Source organism: Psammomys obesus, unplaced genomic scaffold (assembly GCF_907164565.1).
Source record: "Psammomys obesus unplaced genomic scaffold, mPsaObe1.curated_primary_1811, whole genome shotgun sequence".
Lineage (NCBI taxonomy): Eukaryota > Metazoa > Chordata > Mammalia > Rodentia > Muridae > Psammomys > Psammomys obesus.
In genome coordinates, this window is record NW_026590062.1 from 9,890,695 (window position 1) to 9,910,587 (window position 19,893).

Genomic DNA, 19,893 nt, shown 5'->3' on the forward strand with positions numbered 1-19,893 from the left:
ACATTTCTTTCTTTATCTGTTCCTTATTTCTATTTGAATAAATGTGTTTATTTAGACAATTTTATATTTTTATTATTACATTTAATTGTTTATTCATTCATTTTCGGGGAAAGACGCTAGCTTCTGGGGAGTCCATCTTCTTCCAAACTGTGGGTCCTGGAGATGGAACTCAGGTGGTTAGGCTCGGTACCAAGTGGCTTTAGCCACAAGGCTGGCTAGCTTGCCATCTTGCCCATGAATGCGTTAAGATTTTTTTAATTTTTTATTTATTTTAAATTTTTATTATTTGTGTGTGTGTGTGTGTGTAGGCGCACTAGTACAAATCCATACCATGTGAATATAGGTGCCCATGGAGGCCTGAAGAGGGCATCATATCCCCTGGAGCTGGAGTTACAGGTGGTTTTGAGCCACCCAGCATGGCAGCTGTGTGAATGTGGTACACACTCATGCCTTAGTTGATCTGTTCAGATTAGAGGAAGGGGGTTCTCTTTCACTCTGGGACCTAAAGATCAAACCCAGGTGGTCAGACTTGCTCTGAGCTATCTGCTGACCTGCCCAAGCCTGTTGTCTGGGCCCAGCTGGCTAAGGATGACTTTGAACTCCTGAGCCTCCTGCTAGAATTACAGAAATGTGGTACCACACCAGTCAGTAAGCATGGTTTGCTCTTGTCTCTTGACTGAGCCAAACAAAGGAATGACTGAAAACTGTCTTCCCTGTACCCTGGAAGCAGTAGCCTGCTCTGCTGGCTCTTATTTGGGTTTTTCATCTCTTCTTTTCTTGAATTGTCTTTTTAGTACACGGTCTGAGTTTTTCTTTCCTGGCTGCATTTTAAGTCCCAATGTCTGGCAGCAAGAGTTAGTGTGCTGGTGCTGGGCATTTCCTGTGCTCCGGGCTAGGTGTGGGTCTAGTGCCACCCTTCTCCTTTTCCCTTCTCCTCTTTCTCTTCTTTCCTTTTGACTTTCTTCTGTTGTCTTCCCTCTTACCTTGCACATTTATTAAATCACTTTTAATCTGGCTCCAACCCAGGTGCTTTGGGCATAAACATGCATCTCCTTTCTGCTTGAATTTTTTTTTTTAGAAGAATCTTTGCATCCCTCTAATGAAGGGCGCTCTTTCCTGTTCAGGTGTGCCAGACAGTACCCATGCCAGCCAGTCCCCTCCCTGCGGGCAGTACCATGAGCACCGTGCACCTCTCCTCGGATGGCACTTACTTCTATTGGATCTGGTCCCCTGCCAGTCTGAATGAGAAGACCCCAAAGGGACATTCTGTTTTCATGGACATTTTTGAACTTATGGTGAGTCTGATTCTCATTTTGTATCATTGCAGAAACATTTCTACTTGCTTTCTTTTCAGGTCTATATGCAAAGAGCTTGCAACCCTTATGTTGTGTGCCCAGTTTCCTCAGCACTGGTTTTCCTCTTGCATGCCCTTGGAGGCTTCTGGTTTGGGGCTTTGTGGGATCAGTGGAGCCTAGCTTTCTGAAGGCTTATCTGCCAAGAGAGGAGGTAACATTACTGCATGCATCACAGTAGAGGGTCTTAGCAGAAATGCTGTGGGCTTAACTGACGTGTCAGGAATGGCCCCACAGACAGAAATGAACACCTGAGAAGTTGCAATTGGAGCTATGAGAAGGCATTGGATGTTAGCTGAATACTCACTGTGAGCCAATAGTGCTCTACCCTGGGGGTGGGAACATAGTGATGGTCAAGGAATACAGGGCTGTTGATCAAATGGAGCTTGAGTTCTGGCTGATGGGTGGTTGAGTAGATCGGGATGATGGTAGTGGAGAAATGAAAGATTACTTATAAGCAGATAAGAAAATAAGTGGTGATTGTAGGCAGAGAGGGAACCAGTGTAGTTTGCCAGATAAAGAACTTGAGAAAGCCAGGTATGATGGTGTCCCAGAAGGCTGGTGCAGCTGGGGTGGCTGGGGTGGCTGGGGCCAGAGGAGCATGTACTTGAGAGCAGCCTGTGCTATATATTGAGCTTAAGGATAACTTGTGCTACACAGCAAGGCCATGTCTAAGAAAGAAGAAGGGCCTGGAGGGATGGCTCAGTGGTTGAGATCACTGGCTGCTCATCCAGGATATTAAGAGTTGGGTTCCCAGTACCCATGTGCAGTCATAAACATCTGACTCCAGTTCCAGAGGTTCTACTGCCCTCTTCTGGCCTCCTTGGGCACTGCACAGACATGGTGCATAGACATACATGCAAGCAAAACACTCATACATAAAATAAAATTTGAAATATTAAAAAAAGATTTCAAAGTAAATGATGCTGGTCTTTAGATTAAAAGATATAGAAAGATGCCCACATTTTGGCACATTCTTTTGAAATTTTTAGATTACCTAGAATAAAGTGAGAATTCTAAAGTTTTTAGAAATAAAACATACATATACACCAAATGATGAGGCGTTAGGAAAAAACTAGGCTAGTCAGTAGGTTTCTTGGTGCGAAAGTAGAGATTAATTTTCACAACCCATGTGAAGGCAATATAAAGCTGTTTTTAGGTATCTGCTTATGTAGTCAAAGGCCACATCTACTGGAGGTGATGGTACAGCTCAAGCTGCCTTGCTGCAGCATGAAGCAAATGCTGGGAAAGGGTCTGCTTTAGGTTGAAAGGAGGACTTTGAATCGTTTGGGGAAGTCCTGCTCAAACATATCAACAGGGTGCTTTGTGACGTTGGTCCTTTCCTTCCACCATGGAATTTGGTAGCACCTGTTCCTGCTGAGGCATCTCCCGCCATCTGTCCAAATACTGTTGATCTTCCTGACTTTTGAATAATGGGATTATAAGCTGAGCCATTATGCCTGTCTCATTCCTTTCTTTCTTCTTTCCCTTCTTTTTTTGTCTTTGAGTCATGGTGGAAGCATGGCAGCATGCAAGCAGACATGGTACTGGAGAAGGAGCTAAGAGTTCTATAGGCAGATGAAGGAGACTATGTACCAAACAAGGTGTAGCTTGAGCATAGGAGACCTCAAAGCCTCCCCTCACAATGACACACTTCCTTCAACAAGCCACAACTTCTCCAACAAAGCCTTACCCCCTAATAGTGCCACTCCCTATGGGCCAAGTATTCACACACATGGATCTATGCGGGCCATTGGTATTCAAACCACCACAGTAACCCTGTCTGTCCTCAAACATATAGAGATCTGCTGCCTCTGCCTTCTGAGCACTGCCATCAAGTTGTGCACAACTGTGCTTGGCTTCCCATCTTCTCTGGAAGCTTCTTGATGTGTGCACATCACACCAACATATAGCTTTCCAGGACTAGCAGTGGTTTTCTTTTTCCTGTGGTCTGTGGCCTTTTTAATTTTTATTATTTATAGAGCATTCTAACTGTGTACCAGAAGAGGGCACCAGATTTCACTAGAGATGGCTATGAGCCATTATATGGTTGCTGAGAATTGAACTCAGGACCTTTGGAAGATCAACCAGTGTTCTTAACCTGTGAGCCATCTCTCCAGTCCCAGTGGCCTTCTTTTTCACTTGAGCTTATAGCTGTGTGTGATATGGTTGATCTCTACACCATTACAGAAACTGCTCACCTTCCTGTGGTAATGCAGGACACTTCTGCTCTCTGACTGTTCATTCTTTCCTGGCCTTGGGTGCCCATCCTCCTAGCAATCAGGAGCCACAATCTGTTTCCAAGACCTTTTCCATCTACTGTAGTTCCTCTTCCTCCTCATTTGGCATATGGGTTTCTACTGTAGACTGGCTTCTCAGGCAGAACCTGTCCCTGCATAACTCAAATTAATAAGCTGTCAGTAGGATTTAACTAACTGGCTTGTCTTTCAAAATGACTTATGAAATACCTTTTATGATGCTTAAGTACTAACCATTATAGGAAGACAGTTAGGTGTACGATGTAAGTAAATGGCATATAGAGGCCAGTGAGATGGCTCAACAGGTAAGGGAGCCTGCTCACAAACCTGATCACCTGAATTCAGTCCCTAGGACCCACATGGTGGAAGGAGAGAATGACTCCTACTGGTTCTCCTCCAACCTCCAAACAGGTGCCATGATACATGCACCACCCATACATACATACACATTACTGTCATAACACCATGACCAAACACTACTTGAAGTAGGTGATGGTTTATATTAGCTTATGGGCCATCATGCAGGGAAGTCAGGACAGGAACTTAAAGACAGGAGCCTAGAGGCAGGAGCTGACACAGAGGCCACGGAGAAGCTGCTTACTGGCTTGCTCTCCATGGTTTGCTCAGCCTGCTTTTAAAATTTTTACTTATTTTTAAAAAGTTATTATTATTATTAATTATTATTGTTATTCCATCCTGACCATAGTTTCTCTTCCCTCCTCTCTTCTCAATCCCTTCCTCCCACCTCCCCTCTGTTCCCTGCCCCCATCTACTCTTCCATTTCTCTGTAGAAAAGGGTAGGCCTCTCATGGATATCAACATGAATATCAAGTTTCTGTAAGACTAGGCACCTCACCTCATATTAAGGCTGGATAAGACAGTCCAGTATGAGGAAAAGGGCCCCAAAATCCAGCAAAAGAGTAAGAGACAACCCCCCCCCCCCCATTAGGAGTCCCACAAGAAGACTAAGCTATATAACTGTAACATATGCAGAAGGCCTAGGCCAATCCCATGCAGTCTCCCTTGTTAGTTCAGTCTCTGTGTCGGTCTGCTTTCTTATACAGTCCAGGATCACCTGCCTAGGGCTGTCACCTCCCATAGTGGCCTGTGCCCTCCCACATCAATCACTAATTCCTAAAATTTGAGCCCGAGTATGGTAGCACTCACCTTTAATCCCAGCACTCTTGGAGGCAAAGGCAGGCAATCTCTAAATTTGAGGCCATCTTGGTCTACATAATGAGTTCAGCTAGGGTACATAGTGAGACCGTATCTCAAAAACCCAGAAACACAAAACAAATGAGAGAGACGAGAGAGAGAGAGAGAGAGAGAGAGAGAGAGAGAGAGAGAGAAAGGGAAGGAAGGAAGGAAAGAAAGAAAAGAAAGAAGAAGAAAGAAAAGGAAAGAAGGAAAAAAAGGAAAGGAAAAAGAGAAAATACCTACAGACCAATCTTATCTTATGGAAACAGTTTCTCAGTTTGAGGTGCTCTTTTTCGAAGGTGATCTAGCTTGTGTCAGGTTGACAAAAATCTAACCAACACACATAGAAAGAAAGAAGGGTGGGTGAAGGATGGAAGGAAGGAGGAAAGGGAAGAGAATGCAGTAGGTATCCTGCATGTCTGACTATCCCAAACAAGTGACTTCTAGCAGTGGCAGTGTGTAACTCTTGTGCTGCCTATAGTTTTAGCAGCATCACGCCTTTTGTTCCCCTCAGCTGGGATATTAACAGGACTGTGACACCGAAGGTGGCCTTTCATCCCTAGGGTCCCCACCATTACCCAGTAGTCTAGGCTAAAGCAGGGCCTCCTGCTTTGAAAGCTTGCAGGAAGGAGCTTTAGAGGAAGTGGGGCACTCATCCAGCTTCTCAGAATATCATGTTTATGTGCAACTACCACGTGGTCAAGTTCAGAGCGGTTGTGTGGGAAGACACATTAGATGACTCTGTCCAGGGTGCAGGCCTCCTGAAACTCCGGACCCTTCTAATTCTGCCTTTGAGGATGCAGAACAGTCTGCCTGGACCCCTGTGGGGACTCTTGTCACTGTCTTTACTCTAGAGCACTCTTCTTACTTGTTTTGTCCTGGAAGGTCTGCAGCTCCTATAAGGGCTGCCTCTCATGCTGGGACTTAATGCCACCTTTTCCTCCTGTGCTCCTCACATCCCAGGTCTCTTCCTACAAATTATAATCTGGACAACTAGGCTGCTCTCCTTCATTCCCCCAAGCTTCTGTTGTTGTTGTTTCCCTTTTCTGAGGCAGGGTCCTATGTAGACCAGGCCTGGCTCTTCATTCAGTTTTAAATGAGTAACTGTGATATTGCTTTGTCTGGATAGTTGGTTGGTAAATCTTTGTCTTCATGGGCTTGTATAGGAGCATGGGAGTTAAGAAGAGGAGAACAAAAACATAAATACAACTGGTGCCAAATGCTGGGGAAAGTAGGGCAGTGGCAGAGGACAAGGACTCAGTGGGGCCCTTCCTAACAGGTGGGGTCAGTAGTTTGCTTGGGACATGGCACCTCAGTGCTGAAACTACAACAGTCCTGGCAAACTGCAGAGGGTTACAGTCTGCAGAGAGGGGACAGTAAGTAGCAAGGCCAATGTGGCATCCAGTAGGAGGAAGGCTGTGGTCACTGGGAACATGGTGAGAGATGGCCAGGCAGAAGCAGTTGGGGCTGAGGGGTTCAGCAGAGTGCCCATGGAGGCCAGGGCATCAGATCCCCTGGAGGTACAGATACAGACAGTTACGAGCTGCTGTGAGTAGAGGGTGGGAACCGTCTACTCAGTGTTCGTAACTACTGAGGTTTCTCTCCAGTCCCAGATTTATTTTTAAAATGGCTGTTGGTTGGTGTGTGACAAATTCACTAAGCGCCAGAGGGAAGCTGGCTGGAGCTGGCCAGTGGCCTGGACTGGGGGAGGAACCCCTTGTCACTGCTAACTGTATTGCATCTCAATGCTCCAAGCTGTGCCTTGTGTTTGAGGTCAGTAGCCTTTAGCTCTCTGAGCTGTATGACTGAGTGTTGCTATGTCTACTCTGTAGACTTTCTTAGACTATAGGTGAGAGGTGGACTTAAAAGGTGTGGCTGTTCCTCCCCCAACAGGGATGAGGGCTTTCTTGTAGCTGCTTAGAAGGAGACTTCCCTCCCCTAGTCTTCCCTGGTGTATATGCTATAGTCCTTTTCCAGGGCCATGAATAGTTAAGGCAGAGATGCATACCACAGGTGGTAGGGAGTGCCTGGATATTCAAGTGAGGATCTGTGACCCTCCTTACTTCTCCATGAGGGATTAGGAACTGTTAACAAACCAAGGGGTAACCCTTTTTGCAAGGGGCTATAGCTGAACTTCCCAAGATGGTGGTTGCTTGGCTCAGATTGCAGTCACCCTAAGACTAAGGTTCTGCAGATTTGGTACTTGTGCCCTAAATTACTCTTCCTGCTGCTCAACAGTGCTTTGTTGTTTCAGTTTGCAGAACACTGAATGCAGTGAGAGACTGTTTTACATTAGCTATTGATTTTCTCATAGGGCCAGATGGATAATGCTTAAACACCACACTTACCGAGATTGATTTTTGTCTTGCATGCTTTTACAGGGTTATATTTAGAGTTGTGTAACATAAATAGAACATGACAGTGGGGAACAACTATGCAGTAAGAAGTGGATGTTTTAAATTTAAGGGGACAAAGGGCAATTTAAATAGAAATGCCAGAGGCAGGAGTGGGAGCTGTGAGATTGGGGGACACAGCTTAAGACTGAGGCACTAGAGAAAATGGGGCATTAACCACAGAGGCTGGAACTACATGTGAGGGAGGGCCTGTGGGGAATGCCTCCTCAGTGCTGGGGGTGTTCTGGTGACCAAGGCTGTAGGCAGGCTGCTCTCATGAAGCTAGTAATCAAGGACAAGCCATGATTGAGTTACTGTGTGGTCATTTTAGAGAGGTGAGTATATGCAGAAGCTAAACAGTATGATGTGCTCAGTAGGGGCTGGTGGGGAGGCTAGCTGGTAATTAGGGCAGACTTCTTTGAGTTAGTGACTTTCTGAGATCTGAATGATGGGAATGGGCGAACCCCAGGAGGGCCTGGGCACAGTGTTACAGCTGAGATCTTGGACACCACAGGCAATGGCTTCCATGAGTGGAGTTATGGAGCTAGAAGGCAGAAGAGGAGAGGGCAGAGGTTCCTTTTGACTCTAATTATTTATACGAAGTTCTCACAGTAACAAAACAGGGAAGGGCGATGCCATGGAGACTACAAAAGCAGAAACTGCTGTGGCCAAGGCCACTGCAAGGGAATGAAGGGAAAGTTGCTTTGGTCTTTAGGCTGCAGTGGCTGTCCAGAGCAGTGTTCATGAGAAGGCACAGAGTTAAGAGGTCACACCTAAGAGGAGTAAGAAGCAGAAGGTGTGGGAGCAGAACAGCAGTCTGGGGCTCCCAGAAAGTTTTTTCTTTATCCTCTGTGAACACTGTGCAGCTTTCTTGTGATCTTTCTCAACTGCACTTGTCAGTTGTGCTTTCTCTCGCCCTCTGTATACCATCAACCTTCCTAACTGGACTCTGGCTTTGCTTTCTGTGGGTTTCTAAAGACCTGGTTTCTGACACCCTCATTTCCTCTTGTCTTCAGTGGTTGGCAGCAGCAGGCCAGGCTTACTTATTGTCTTCTCTGTCTGAGGCCCTCGATGTCTAGGAGGCTGGATTTGCCAGGTGTATTGGTTACATAGGCTTCCTGAGAGAGATCAAAGTCAGTGTTTTAAAAACACACTTTCAGCTGGGCAGTGGTGGCACACGCCTGTAATCCCAGCCCTTGGGAGGCAGAGGGAGGTGGATCTCTGAGTTTGAGGCCAGCCTGGTCTATAGAGTGAGTTCCAGGACAGCCAAAGCTACACAGAGAAACCCTGTCTCAAAAAAAACAACAACAATAACAACAACCCCCCCCCCACATTTTCTTTCAAACCTGCATGTGCACGCTTAATACACACTCATGTACACAAACCCACAAATGTACACATGCTGGTGTGTGCATGTGTGTTTGTGTGTGTGTGTGTAGATCATAGGACAACTTGTGGAAATTGGTTCTTTTCTTCCATTATGTGGGTCCCAGAAATTGAACTCAGGTCATCAAGTGTGGCAGCAAGGGCCTTTACCTCCTGAGCCATTTCACTGGCCTAGATATGAGTCATTAGACAGTGATTCAAAGTAGAGTGTTTTATGTTTGAAAGCAGAGAAGGCAGTCAGGACAAAAAGTCAAGGGGTAGAGAGGAGCCAGGACCTGGGAGCAATCTCAAATTCCTGAGTGAGATGCTTCTTCTTGGGAAGCTGGCATGGGAAGAATACAGGATCTGGGCCTTGAATTGGAGAAGAAATGAGAAAGAGAAGCTTATGGGAAGTCACTAAGTCTTTAGCAATAAGAAAGGCTAGGAAAGGTTTTGAAAAAAGAAGGAAGACAGAGACATGCTATGCAGTTTGTAAATCCCAGTGCTGGAAGGCAGAGAGAGCATCAGGAGTTCAAGGCCAGCTTTGGATACATATGAGCTTGAGGCCATCCTGGGCTACATGAGACCCTGTCTCAAAAAAATGAAAAACAAAGGAAGATGGAGGGAAGGCAGGCAGGTAGTGTGCTTCGAGTCAGACTCCATGTTGTTGAGGGACTTTGCTGGCAGTAGTCAGTGCTGAGTGAGAGAAATGTGAGGCCCACCCAGGTGCACTTGAAGTGTTTTAGCCACGCTGGCTTGCTCTGGGCTTGCTCTGCCATGCCCAGGCAGTTGGCGCCAATGCTGGCTACTGTGGGAAGAGCATTTAGGTCTTAGCAACTAGTTACATTTCCAAAACACAATAGCCTCACAGTAGTCCTCAGCAGCAAATCAAGGGCTGATTGATTTGTTTTCCCCTTTCTTCCATGTACCTCTCAGAAGGCTCATAATTAGTGAGCAATGGCCTATGGGATTCAACAGGAGGGTGATAAGCAACAATTTTCTGCAGAATGTATTAATGTTGGCTGATTTCACTTTGTATGTGGGCTGCCATGAAAGATGACAGCTCTGAGACTGAGCTTAGCCTTCCCTGCCTGAAGCAGCACCTCCAGAGCAGGAAGTGGTTTACATGGAAAGGTGTGTTTGCTCAGGTGACCAGAAAGTGCTTTGGAAGCATCCAGGTCACAGAAAAATAGTCTCAACATATCTGCTGACTGAATTAATGTATCATCTCAGGACCTCTTTTTTCTTTAAATATCAGGTGGAAAATGGGGTATTTGTAGCCAGCCCACTTCAGGAACGCACAATCCTAATGAGAAAAGAGGGCGAGTCTGCCAAAAGCATTAATGAGATGCTCCTCAGCAGACTGTCTCGGTACAGAGCCTCCCCATCGGCGACACTCGCAGCCCTGACTGGCTCCACCATCTCCAACACGCTGAAGGAGGATCAAGCAGGTGCGTGGCTTCTTCCTGACCACCTGCACAGTGCTGCAGTGTGCAGAGCTTGCCTCACCTGTACCTCTGAGCAGTGGCCAGCAGGTCCAGGCTGTAGGCACAATGTGAGCCCTGGAGCAGTTCTGCCTTACTTGTAGCTGTCTCCACTGTCACTGTCAGGGAAGATGTGCAGAAAATTTCAGCTAACTACGGCAGTACACATCACAGTCCCAGTACTAAGGGAGCTAAGGCAGGGGGATCATGAGCCTACGCTGTGTGATATCACACCAATCCCTACCCCATGCTTTCAAAAAAAAAAAGGAAATCTGGATCTAAAATAAAATGGATTTGATGCTCTGCGTTAATCCTCTCACTGAACTACTAAGAAGAAAAACTCTTGTGGTGAACTCATATGAGACTGTGCAGTAAATACTTTATTGCTGGGGCTGGAGACATGGCTCAGAGCACGGATAGTTCTTCCAAACATTCTGAGTTCAATTCCCAGCAACCTCATGGTGGCTCACAACCACCTATAATGAGATCTGGTGCCCTCTTCTGGTATGCAAGCATACATATAGACAGAGCATCCTGTTAATAATGAATAATCAATAAAAAATATTTTATTGCTGTGTTAGAGTGTAAGAATAGTGTCTTGTTGCCACGGGCCTCTGTGGTATCAATGTTGAGTACTTTGTTAATATTTGCTCTAGCATAGAACAGTTCTTTTTACCTTGGTAAATGTTTTTGGGGGTTGCAAGATGCTTGTTGGGTGAAGGTGCTTGTGATCAGGCTGATGACCTGAGTTTAATCCCTGTAGCCCCAAAAAGGTGAAAGCAGAGAACTGACCCCACAGAGCTGCACATACACACTAAATTAATACATGCAAAGAAGACACCCCCCAAAGTAAATACTTTTATGACAAGCTAAAGTCATCTGTGTTTATACTTTCATACCCACCATATTCCATTCAGTAAACTTAGTAAATCTGTTTTCTTTCTTTAAAGAAAGAAAAAGAAAAAACAGCCTGCCTCTTGGCTCTACAGTAACCTTCCATCATGATCTCATGTAGCCAAGGATGGCCTCGAACTACTACCCAAGTTGGGTTCATAGGAGTGTGTTTTATTTTTTATTTTATGTGTATGTGTGTTTTGCTTGCATGTGCTTCTGTGTAGCACATTTGTGCCTAGTTGTCCATGGAGGCCAGAAGAGAGTGTTGGATCTCCAGGAACTGGAGTTACAGGTGTTACAGATGGTTGTAACGTACCATGAGGGTTCTGGAATTAAACCTGGTTCTTCTGGAAGAGCAGGAATGGCTCTTCCATAGTTGCTGCAGAACCATCTCTCCAGCAACTTAAAAGACCTCAGAAGACAATACTATATTTAGAATTTTTAGTAGGGTATGATGACTCATTCCTATAATTCCCATCATTTGGGATGATGAGGCAGGAGAATTGCTGTGTGTTTGGAGCCAGCCTCAGCTACAGAAAGACCCTGTCTCAAAACCACACACACACACACACACATATACACACAACACACACACATACACATACATAAACACATATGCACACTCAGCAAAATACATTTAGATTTTTGTGAAAACTGGTATCTTTATTCAAAATTTGATTTTGTTGTACTTTGTATGAGTTTTTGTGTTCATTTAACATGATGTCCTGCTGAAAATCCACCAGTGCTAGTCTATATGGATCTGTGAAGATGAACTGAACATTCACAAAGTCTAAAGCTTTGGAGCTACGGAGATAGTTTAGTTGGTGAGGTCATGCCAAGCAAGCATGAAGACCTGAATTCAGTCTCCAGTATTTATGGGGGGGAAAAAGCTGTGTGTGATGGTGCACTCTTGTATTCCCAGGACCCAGGACCAGGGATGCAGATATCTGTGAGTTCAAGACCAGCCTGGTCTACATAGTTAGTTAGTTAGTTAGTTCCAGTTCAGCCAGTGCTACAGAGTGAGATCTTGCCTCAAAACAGAAACAACAAAATTAAAACTGACAACTCTTTAGTAATGTCACTGGAAGTTGTATCTGGCCTCCATACCTATGTTTATACACACTTGACACACACATATGTAAAGATGCACACTAACCCAACAATAAGTAATAAAAATAAAAATAACTTTAAAAATGTGGGGCTTTATTCCATGACAAGCTACAACATATTGCCTGTTAATGAGTCTGTCTGTGAGAACACCTAGGTGAACATATTAGGCTACAAAGCCGCTGAAATTTTCCACTCATTCATTAACCTTTTCAATTTTCATTACCCCAGAAATTGATGTCCTGAATGAAGAATATATTTGTTGAGGGCTTATGTTTTTAAAAACTGGTGCTGTTTGAAATAGAAGTATTCAAAACATCAGAAAGACTAGTTTTCCTTTCTGCTCTTGCAGAAGACTAGAGTTGGGTTCCTAGCATCTCACAACTACCCGTCACTTTAGCTCCAGGGTACCCAATGCCCTCTTTTGGTCTCTGTGCTAATTAAAGTTTAATAGCTTTTTTTTTTTTCTTTTTAAGAGAAAGATTTTACTTCACATATTCTTTTAATCTAAATCCTTGAGAATGATTTTTCTTTGAGACTATGAACAATTAAGTTGTGTTTTGTAGCTCTGGTGGACTTCCTGCTGACATCATTGGTCCTTACTGAGCTCACCTACTCCACACTTCAGTGCCAGGAAGCAAGGGAGATGATATGCATTTCATACCTCCTGATTAGAAACAATAATTATTCTGTTGATGGTATCTTATATCACTCTCCCTCAAAATAGAAAGAAATGTGTATATATAATGGATTACTGTAAGCCATGTAGGTTTAAAATTACCATGTGAGAGATGTCCTGAAAGCTCTGGGTACTTAGGTTGATTCTGTGTCCAGAGCTGTTTGCAATGAATGTAAAGTCACAGACATATCAAGAATTTTCTTTAAGCTGGGCACTCTGGGGCCAGAGATAAGTGGTTTTCTCTAAATTCCAGGCCTCCAGTGATATATCATTTCAAAGATAGTTTTCTATAAAATTAAAAACAGCTTAACTAGACTATCAACTCCCAGTTAAGGCACAAACAATAGGAATTTGTTTTGAGATTTATTCCATTTGAACATTGATTCTTTTGGAAGAATTTTTAGAGTCATGAGGTATATTGGACATTGGGAACACCTTTATGACATTCAAACTATTCCATAGGAGACTTGGAGCCAGCTTCTGGATCCAGAATATAATTTTTGCTCTCTCTACTTAACCTTTTTATATTTACTTTATTTTATGTGTATGGCCATTTTACCTCCTGTGTGCCTAGTTCCCTCAGAGGCTAGAAGTGGGATTCAGATCCACTGGAACTAGAGTCACAGGCAGTTGTGAGTGACTACGTAGTGGCTGAGAATCAAAACTGGGTCCTTTGGAAAAGCAGCCAGTGCTCCTAATCGCTGGCTATCTCTCCAACTCCCCTTCTGTCTAATTGTGGCCTATCTTTGTTTCAGTTTGGACACCTCATTATAACCAAGGCCATTTTGTAGTCATATTCATGAGAATGCAGGATACTTTTACTAAGTGTTTTCATCCCTTTCCAGCAAATACTAGTTGTGGCCTTCCTCTGAAAATGCTGCGGAAGACACCCATGTACACCTGTGGCACATACTTGGTGATGCTGGTCCCACCTCCAGGGGGGTCAGGTAGCTCTGCCACCCGCTCTCTTTTTGGTGGAACAAGTGGTCTGTCATCTTTAAAAAGTAAGTAAGTTTTATTTGGAATGTTTTTTCCTGTATTGGTTACTTTTCTGTTGCTCTGATAAAACCATGACTAAAGGGATAAGGACAGTTATGGGAGGGAGGCATGGTAGCATAATAGGATGCTGAGAAAGCACCTTTTTGTTTGTTTATTTTTGAGACTGTGTGTGTGTGTGTGTGTAAGTAACCCCAGTTGTTCTGGAACTCATTTTATAGACCACACTGACCTTGAACTCCAGAGATCCACCTGCTTCTGATTCCCAAATGCTAGGAGTAAAGTGTGCGTCCTGTACCCAACTCAGAAAATCACATTTTTCATCATGAAGCAGGGAGAATGAGGAAGCAGTAGGCTTTAAGCTCCCAAAACCTGTCCTTAATGGTACATTTCCTTCTGAAGGGCTGTACTGACTCTCAACCATAAAGTTATTTTATTGCTACATCATAACTGTAATTTTGCTACTGTTATGAACTGTAATGTAAATATCTGATATGCAGGATGTCTGCTAAGTGACCCCTGTAAAAAGGATATTAAACCCCCAAAGGGGATGAGACTCCCATGCTGCAAACTACTGCCTTAGTACTTGGGAGGGTCAAGAGCCATAACTACATAGTGAGTTTAAGGCCAGACTGTGAAGGAAAAAAACACAACAAACAAGAAACAAAAAAGAGAGAAAGCATCAATGCAGGCATGGTGCTGCACACCTATAATCCCAGCACCTGGGAATTTGAAGGTAGCCTGGACATTGTGGTAGAATCCTGTGTCCCAAACCAAAACAGTGTGTGTATGGTTGTGATGTCAGCAATAGTAACTAACACATATGTGATTGACATTTTAAACTCATCTCATCTGTATGGCAACTGTGGGGTAGGTACCTGTCCTAATAGGGTTACTGTTGTTATGATGAAACACCATGATGGAAAGCAAGTTGGAGGAAAGGTTTATTTGCTTAAAATTCCACACTGTAGTCCATCACTGAAGGATGTCAGAGTAGGAACTCAAACTCCAGGGCAGGAACCTGGAGGCAGAACCTGATGCAGAGGCTGCAGAGTGGTGCTGCCTAATGGCTTGCTCAGCCTGTTTTCTTATGGAACCTAGGACTACCAACATAGAGATGGCCCCACCCACAATGGAGTGCCCCCCCCCAATCAATAACTAATTAAGAAAATGTCTTGCCTACAGTTTGACCTTTTGAAGCATTTTCTCAATTGAGGTTCCCTTTTCTCAGATGGCTATAGTGTGTCAAGTTGTAATGCTGTTCAGCACAGCACCTTATATTATCTCTGAGTGGTTAGTAACTTTTCCCATGCCATCTAGAAATGGTAGATCCAGAATTCAAGCCTAGATCCCTAAAGCCCTTCCTCTTCACTGTTCCACTTTCCTGTGTTGAGGGAAAAGTTCAAAGTGTCTGTGAAAGTCACCCTGAGAAAGGAGAGCAACTTCATACCAATGCTTGCAAGGCCCAGCTGAACGCTTTTCCACACATGCTGCCATCCTGAGATTCAAGTCTTCTGTGGTTCTCTTTTGACCTTCTATTGTAGAAAACACCTTCATGCCAACATTGCTGTTTTAAATCACTTTCAGAAATACAGTTCAGTATCAAGTTTATGAAGACATTTGGTCAACATTGCTTTTAGGGTTCTTTATGTTTATTCTGTTTTTGTTGTTACTATCAATAGAAACAAAAAAGAAATTCTCAACAGAAATATGGTTAGGATCCTAAAATGGAAACTTCTCCTAAAGAGTAGTCTTCAGGATCACTAAACAGCTCTCTGTTTCCACAGTCCTGGCCTCCAGCTTGGTGTATAACATTTCAGATGGTCAGTTCACAAGTCGTGCGGATCTCATAGATGCTGCTGGAAGCTCACTGGGACGTGGTGCTCTCGTACCAGGATTAGGTAAGACACATCTTGGAAGATTCAGCTTTAGCGATTGCTTGTGAAAAATGTTGTCAATTCTATGTGGCATTCCAGTTTCCTCAAAAGAAAGAAATGTTAATGCCTTTTAATTTAGGCACTCTGCGTGGAAGTTTCCATGTGTAAGATTCTCAGGTGAACTGCCATTGAAGACACTCACATTAGGCTGTAAGATGATGCCCGGTAAAGTCTCCACAAAGTTCATGTTACACAAAGGCTTCTGCCTTTGAACACAAGAAAAAAAGACTTGCTCATTGTCCTGACTGCTGGAGATGTAGAAGTTTGGGACTGTCTACCAGACCCTTTTATTGTGCACTGTTAACCTGTTCCTAGTGTTCCCTGAATTTTCATGAAAGCCACCTGAATCCTTTTTGGAAGTAGGTCATTTGAATACTGAAAACCATGTATTTTATGTTTTGTTCCCTCTCACATAGGAACTGAGCAAATTTGTAAATTAAATTCAGTCTTTTTGCTCAGTTCCAGTTTATTGTGTTGTCATATAGATCTTTGAGGAATAGAGGTCAGCATTGTGGAGAACTCTTGCCCTTTGTTCTTAGTGGTGATGTGGGGAGTATGTGTTCAGGTGCGCGGTTGCACAACAGCTGAGTGAACTGTTGTTTGCAGGTGCCTGTTATGATACCGTGAACAACATGCTATGGACCTGCTCAAATGACTACATTGATCAGTGGTGCAATCCTGGAAACCAAGCCTTCCATTATGTGTGCCAGAGACTGGGGGTCAGCCATATTATCACTGAGCCCAAAGGTGAGCAGCACTCTCAGCTCCCAAATGTGACAGAGGATCAGCTGTGTTGGAACGCAGGCCAGCAACACAGTGTGTCTGCTGCTTCCTTCTTGGAATTTAGGAACCAAAACCCACTGTTGTCTATGGGGTGGGGAAGGCTGGCTATGTGAAAGAAGAAAGCATGTAATACAGTGTAGGCTTTTGAAAGAAAAACCTGCTGGAGAGATGGCTCAGAGGTTAAGACCCTTGGCTGTTCTTCCTTCCAAAGGTCCTGAGTTCAATTCCCTGCAATCACATAGTGGCCGAAAATAATAATGAGATCTGGTGCCCTTTTCTGGCAAGCAGGCATACATGCAGGCAGAACACTGCTTACATAATAAACAAACAATCTATCTTTAAAAGAAAAAGAAAAAAAGAAAAACACTATCAGGGCTAAACGGAGAAACCCTGACTCAAAAAAAAAAAAAAAAAAAAAAAAAAAAAAAAAAAAAAAAAAAAAAGAAAAAGAAAGAAAAAGAAAATCCCCTTTTGCTCTCCCAAAATCTAAACTTAGATGTAAAATTCGATTATTGGTGCTAGGATAGATCTCATATAATTTCAGCTCTGCGAAGCCCAGGTAGGAGGACTGCTCTGCATTCTAGACTAGCCTGGACACAGAGTGCGTTCCAATTCAAGGTGGGCCAGACTGAGATCCTGAGATTGATTATTGGGTTTTGGGCTGGAATCCTATGCTATTGTAATGTTTTATACTGACAATGGCTTAGTTATACCCAAATTTATAGTTAGAAAAAATTATCATTGTTTTGTTTTTGTTTTTGTTTTTTTGTTTTTTGTTTTTGTTTTTTTTTTTTTTTTTGAGACAGGGTTTCTCAGTGTAGCCTTGACTTTCCTGGTCTTACTTCATAGAGCAGGCTGGCCTGGCACTCATAGTGATCTGCCTGCCTCTGCTTCTCAGGGTGCTAGGATTACAGGCATGTGCCACTACGCCCAGCTATAAGACCTTTATCTTTCTTAAGATTGGTTTTTTGTTTTGTTTTGAGACGAGTATCCCTACAGAACCCTGGCTATCCTGGAGCTCATTGTGGAAACCAGTCTGGCCTCAAACTCACAAAGATGTATCTGTCCCCTCTGCCTCCTGTGTTTTGGGATTAAAGGTGTGCACCACCACCAGTGGGCTATATTGACATTTTAAGATCTTGGTACAGTGGAAAGACTAACTCAGCAAATTCTCTCTAAACATCAAACCTAACTAAATCTAGAGTTTGGAAACTAGTCAACAGATATGCCATATTAAAGACAACACCAGCACTCAGGAGGAAGAGGCAGTCAGATCGCTTACATGTGTGTTCCAGGACAGCTAGGGCTGCATAGTGAAACCTTGTCTCACATAACCAAGTAACATCCACGACCACACGACTTTCAGCACTTTGGGTAAGATCAGTGGAAGCCTGTGGCATTTTTAGCTGAGGCTGCTCTAGTGACCATTCAGCCTTGGTCATGATAGCCATCATGCCAGGGCACCTGACTGGAGTTGGGGCAGAGCCTCTTTCTCAGCTGCAGCAGCAGCACCACAGCTGCCTATGGTTCAAAGAGAGAAGACCAGAGGCTCAGCAGAATTGCAAAGTACCTGGAGATTTAATGAATCACTACAGAGGTCTCTAAACAGTGTCCTCAGTAAGGGAACCTAAAGGGCCCTTGCTGTATGCTCATGTCTGGACAAATGTAAAACAAATATCTTGTCAGAGGGCCATACAGAAGTTGCGTATGTTATAGCTTCCTGAGCTGGGATGCCTCCTTGCAAACAGATCCACAAAGGATCAAAGTGTTCCTAGGTCAGGGGTTTGCAGTGCCACCTATGACTGTTGTTAACATTCACCAAGCGTTGAAATAAAACCCAGAACTGGGAGTGTGGTTCAGTGTATGATAGGCCATCTGAAGGGGCAAAGCCCTGGCTTCCTTCCTAACACCAAATGCAAGAATAATGAAACAAGGGGTTAAAAAAAAAAAAAAAAGCCCCACCCAGCTACACACTGGTGTTAGACTTGGTAGATGACAGCTTTAAAGCAGCCATTATGAATGTGTTAAAAAACTAAATGAAGATATCTTGAAAAAAATTAAAGAAAAGAATTATGACTATGACAAAATGAATAGAAAACTCTGATAATTAAAATTAAAGACAGAGTCTCATGTATTCCAGGCTGAAATCAAATTCACTGTGTAGCCAAGGGTGATCTTCAACTTCTGATCCTCCTGCCTCTACCTCCCCATGTAGGTATCATACACCCATTTTATGTTAAGCTTCATACATGCTAGACAAATACTCTACCAGCTTACCTACATAACCAACCCAAACCAAAACCACTGTAACCAAGAGCGATGACTATCCAACAGAGGCAGGAGGATCAGTGGTTCAGATAATCTTTGGCTCCCTAGTGAGTCTGGGGCCAGCCTGGGCTTTATGAGACTATGTCTACACTCAAGTTATAAACTGAGAGACTAGCACAGAGGTCATGTCCCCTTCGCTTCACACTATATTCTAGACTTTGTATCTTGAAACTAACAACCTATTTTTCAGCAGCACCCACATGCTTTCTTCACTTTACCATTTCTGCATTTTGGCTAGAAGGAGTCAAGATCATACCTAATGGGAGTGCCATTAAATCCGTCCCCCAGAAAGAGAGTGAACATGTATTAATCACTACAGTAATGTTTTTGTTTATTGTGTGCGTGCATGTATGTGTCCTCTCTGCCATGTGGTTTCTGGGGACTGAGCTCAGTCATCACTTCTACCTGCTGAACCACCTCGCCAGCCCCTGCAAAATTTTTTTAAGATTCACTTATTATTTATACAGTATTCTGCCTGTATGTATGCTTACATGCCAGAAGATTTCATTATATCATTATAGATGGTTATAAGCCACCATGTGGTTGCTGGTAATTGAACTCATGACCTTTGGAAGAACAGCCAGTGCTCTTAACCTCAGAGCCATCTTCCCAGTGCCCCCTGCAATTATTTTAATATCTACAGAGTCAGTAGTAATTTCTCTGCTTTCATTCCTAATTTTCATATTTTTATAAACTTGCTAAAAAATAATTGGCTTGCTTTTTTTTTTTAAGTTCTGTCTCGTTTCTTGTGCCAGTGGTTGGAGCCAGGACCATCAGTGGGAGGCACATTACTGACAACTGAGTTTTCCCAGCCCAGGATGGGACAATTGAGCTGTCTCCAGGTCCCAAAGCAGTCTTTCTTACACTTTGCCTATTTAGATTGTTCTCCACCTCCATCCTCTGAATGCTGAAACCATCCGTGAGCCATGAAGTAATTATATAAGAAAATGCTTGTCAATCCCCATAGCTCTAGTGATTTACATCTATCCAAATGGGCTAGAAATGGGAAGTGCTATAGGAGGTGGTACTTGTGGACAGGACTTCTTCCATAGGATAGCTGTTGAAGAGGAATCTAAGTCTTAGGACGGTTGCCAGCATGGGCTGAGACGGCTGAAAGTCA

At 43.6% G+C, this 19,893-nt stretch overlaps 1 protein-coding gene across 1 annotated transcript in view; it reads left to right on the plus strand.

Annotated features, from left to right (window-relative positions):
- Hectd4 (HECT domain E3 ubiquitin protein ligase 4) overlaps positions 1-19,893 on the plus strand; it is a 110,756-nt gene that overhangs the window by 3,850 nt on the left and 87,013 nt on the right. Inside the window, exons 2-6 of the mRNA XM_055606012.1 lie at positions 1,125-1,295; positions 9,824-10,016; positions 13,575-13,733; positions 15,513-15,626; positions 16,269-16,409. Coding sequence (XP_055461987.1) covers positions 1,125-1,295; positions 9,824-10,016; positions 13,575-13,733; positions 15,513-15,626; positions 16,269-16,409 — 778 coding nt within the window. The remainder of the gene's footprint in view (positions 1-1,124; positions 1,296-9,823; positions 10,017-13,574; positions 13,734-15,512; positions 15,627-16,268; positions 16,410-19,893) is intronic.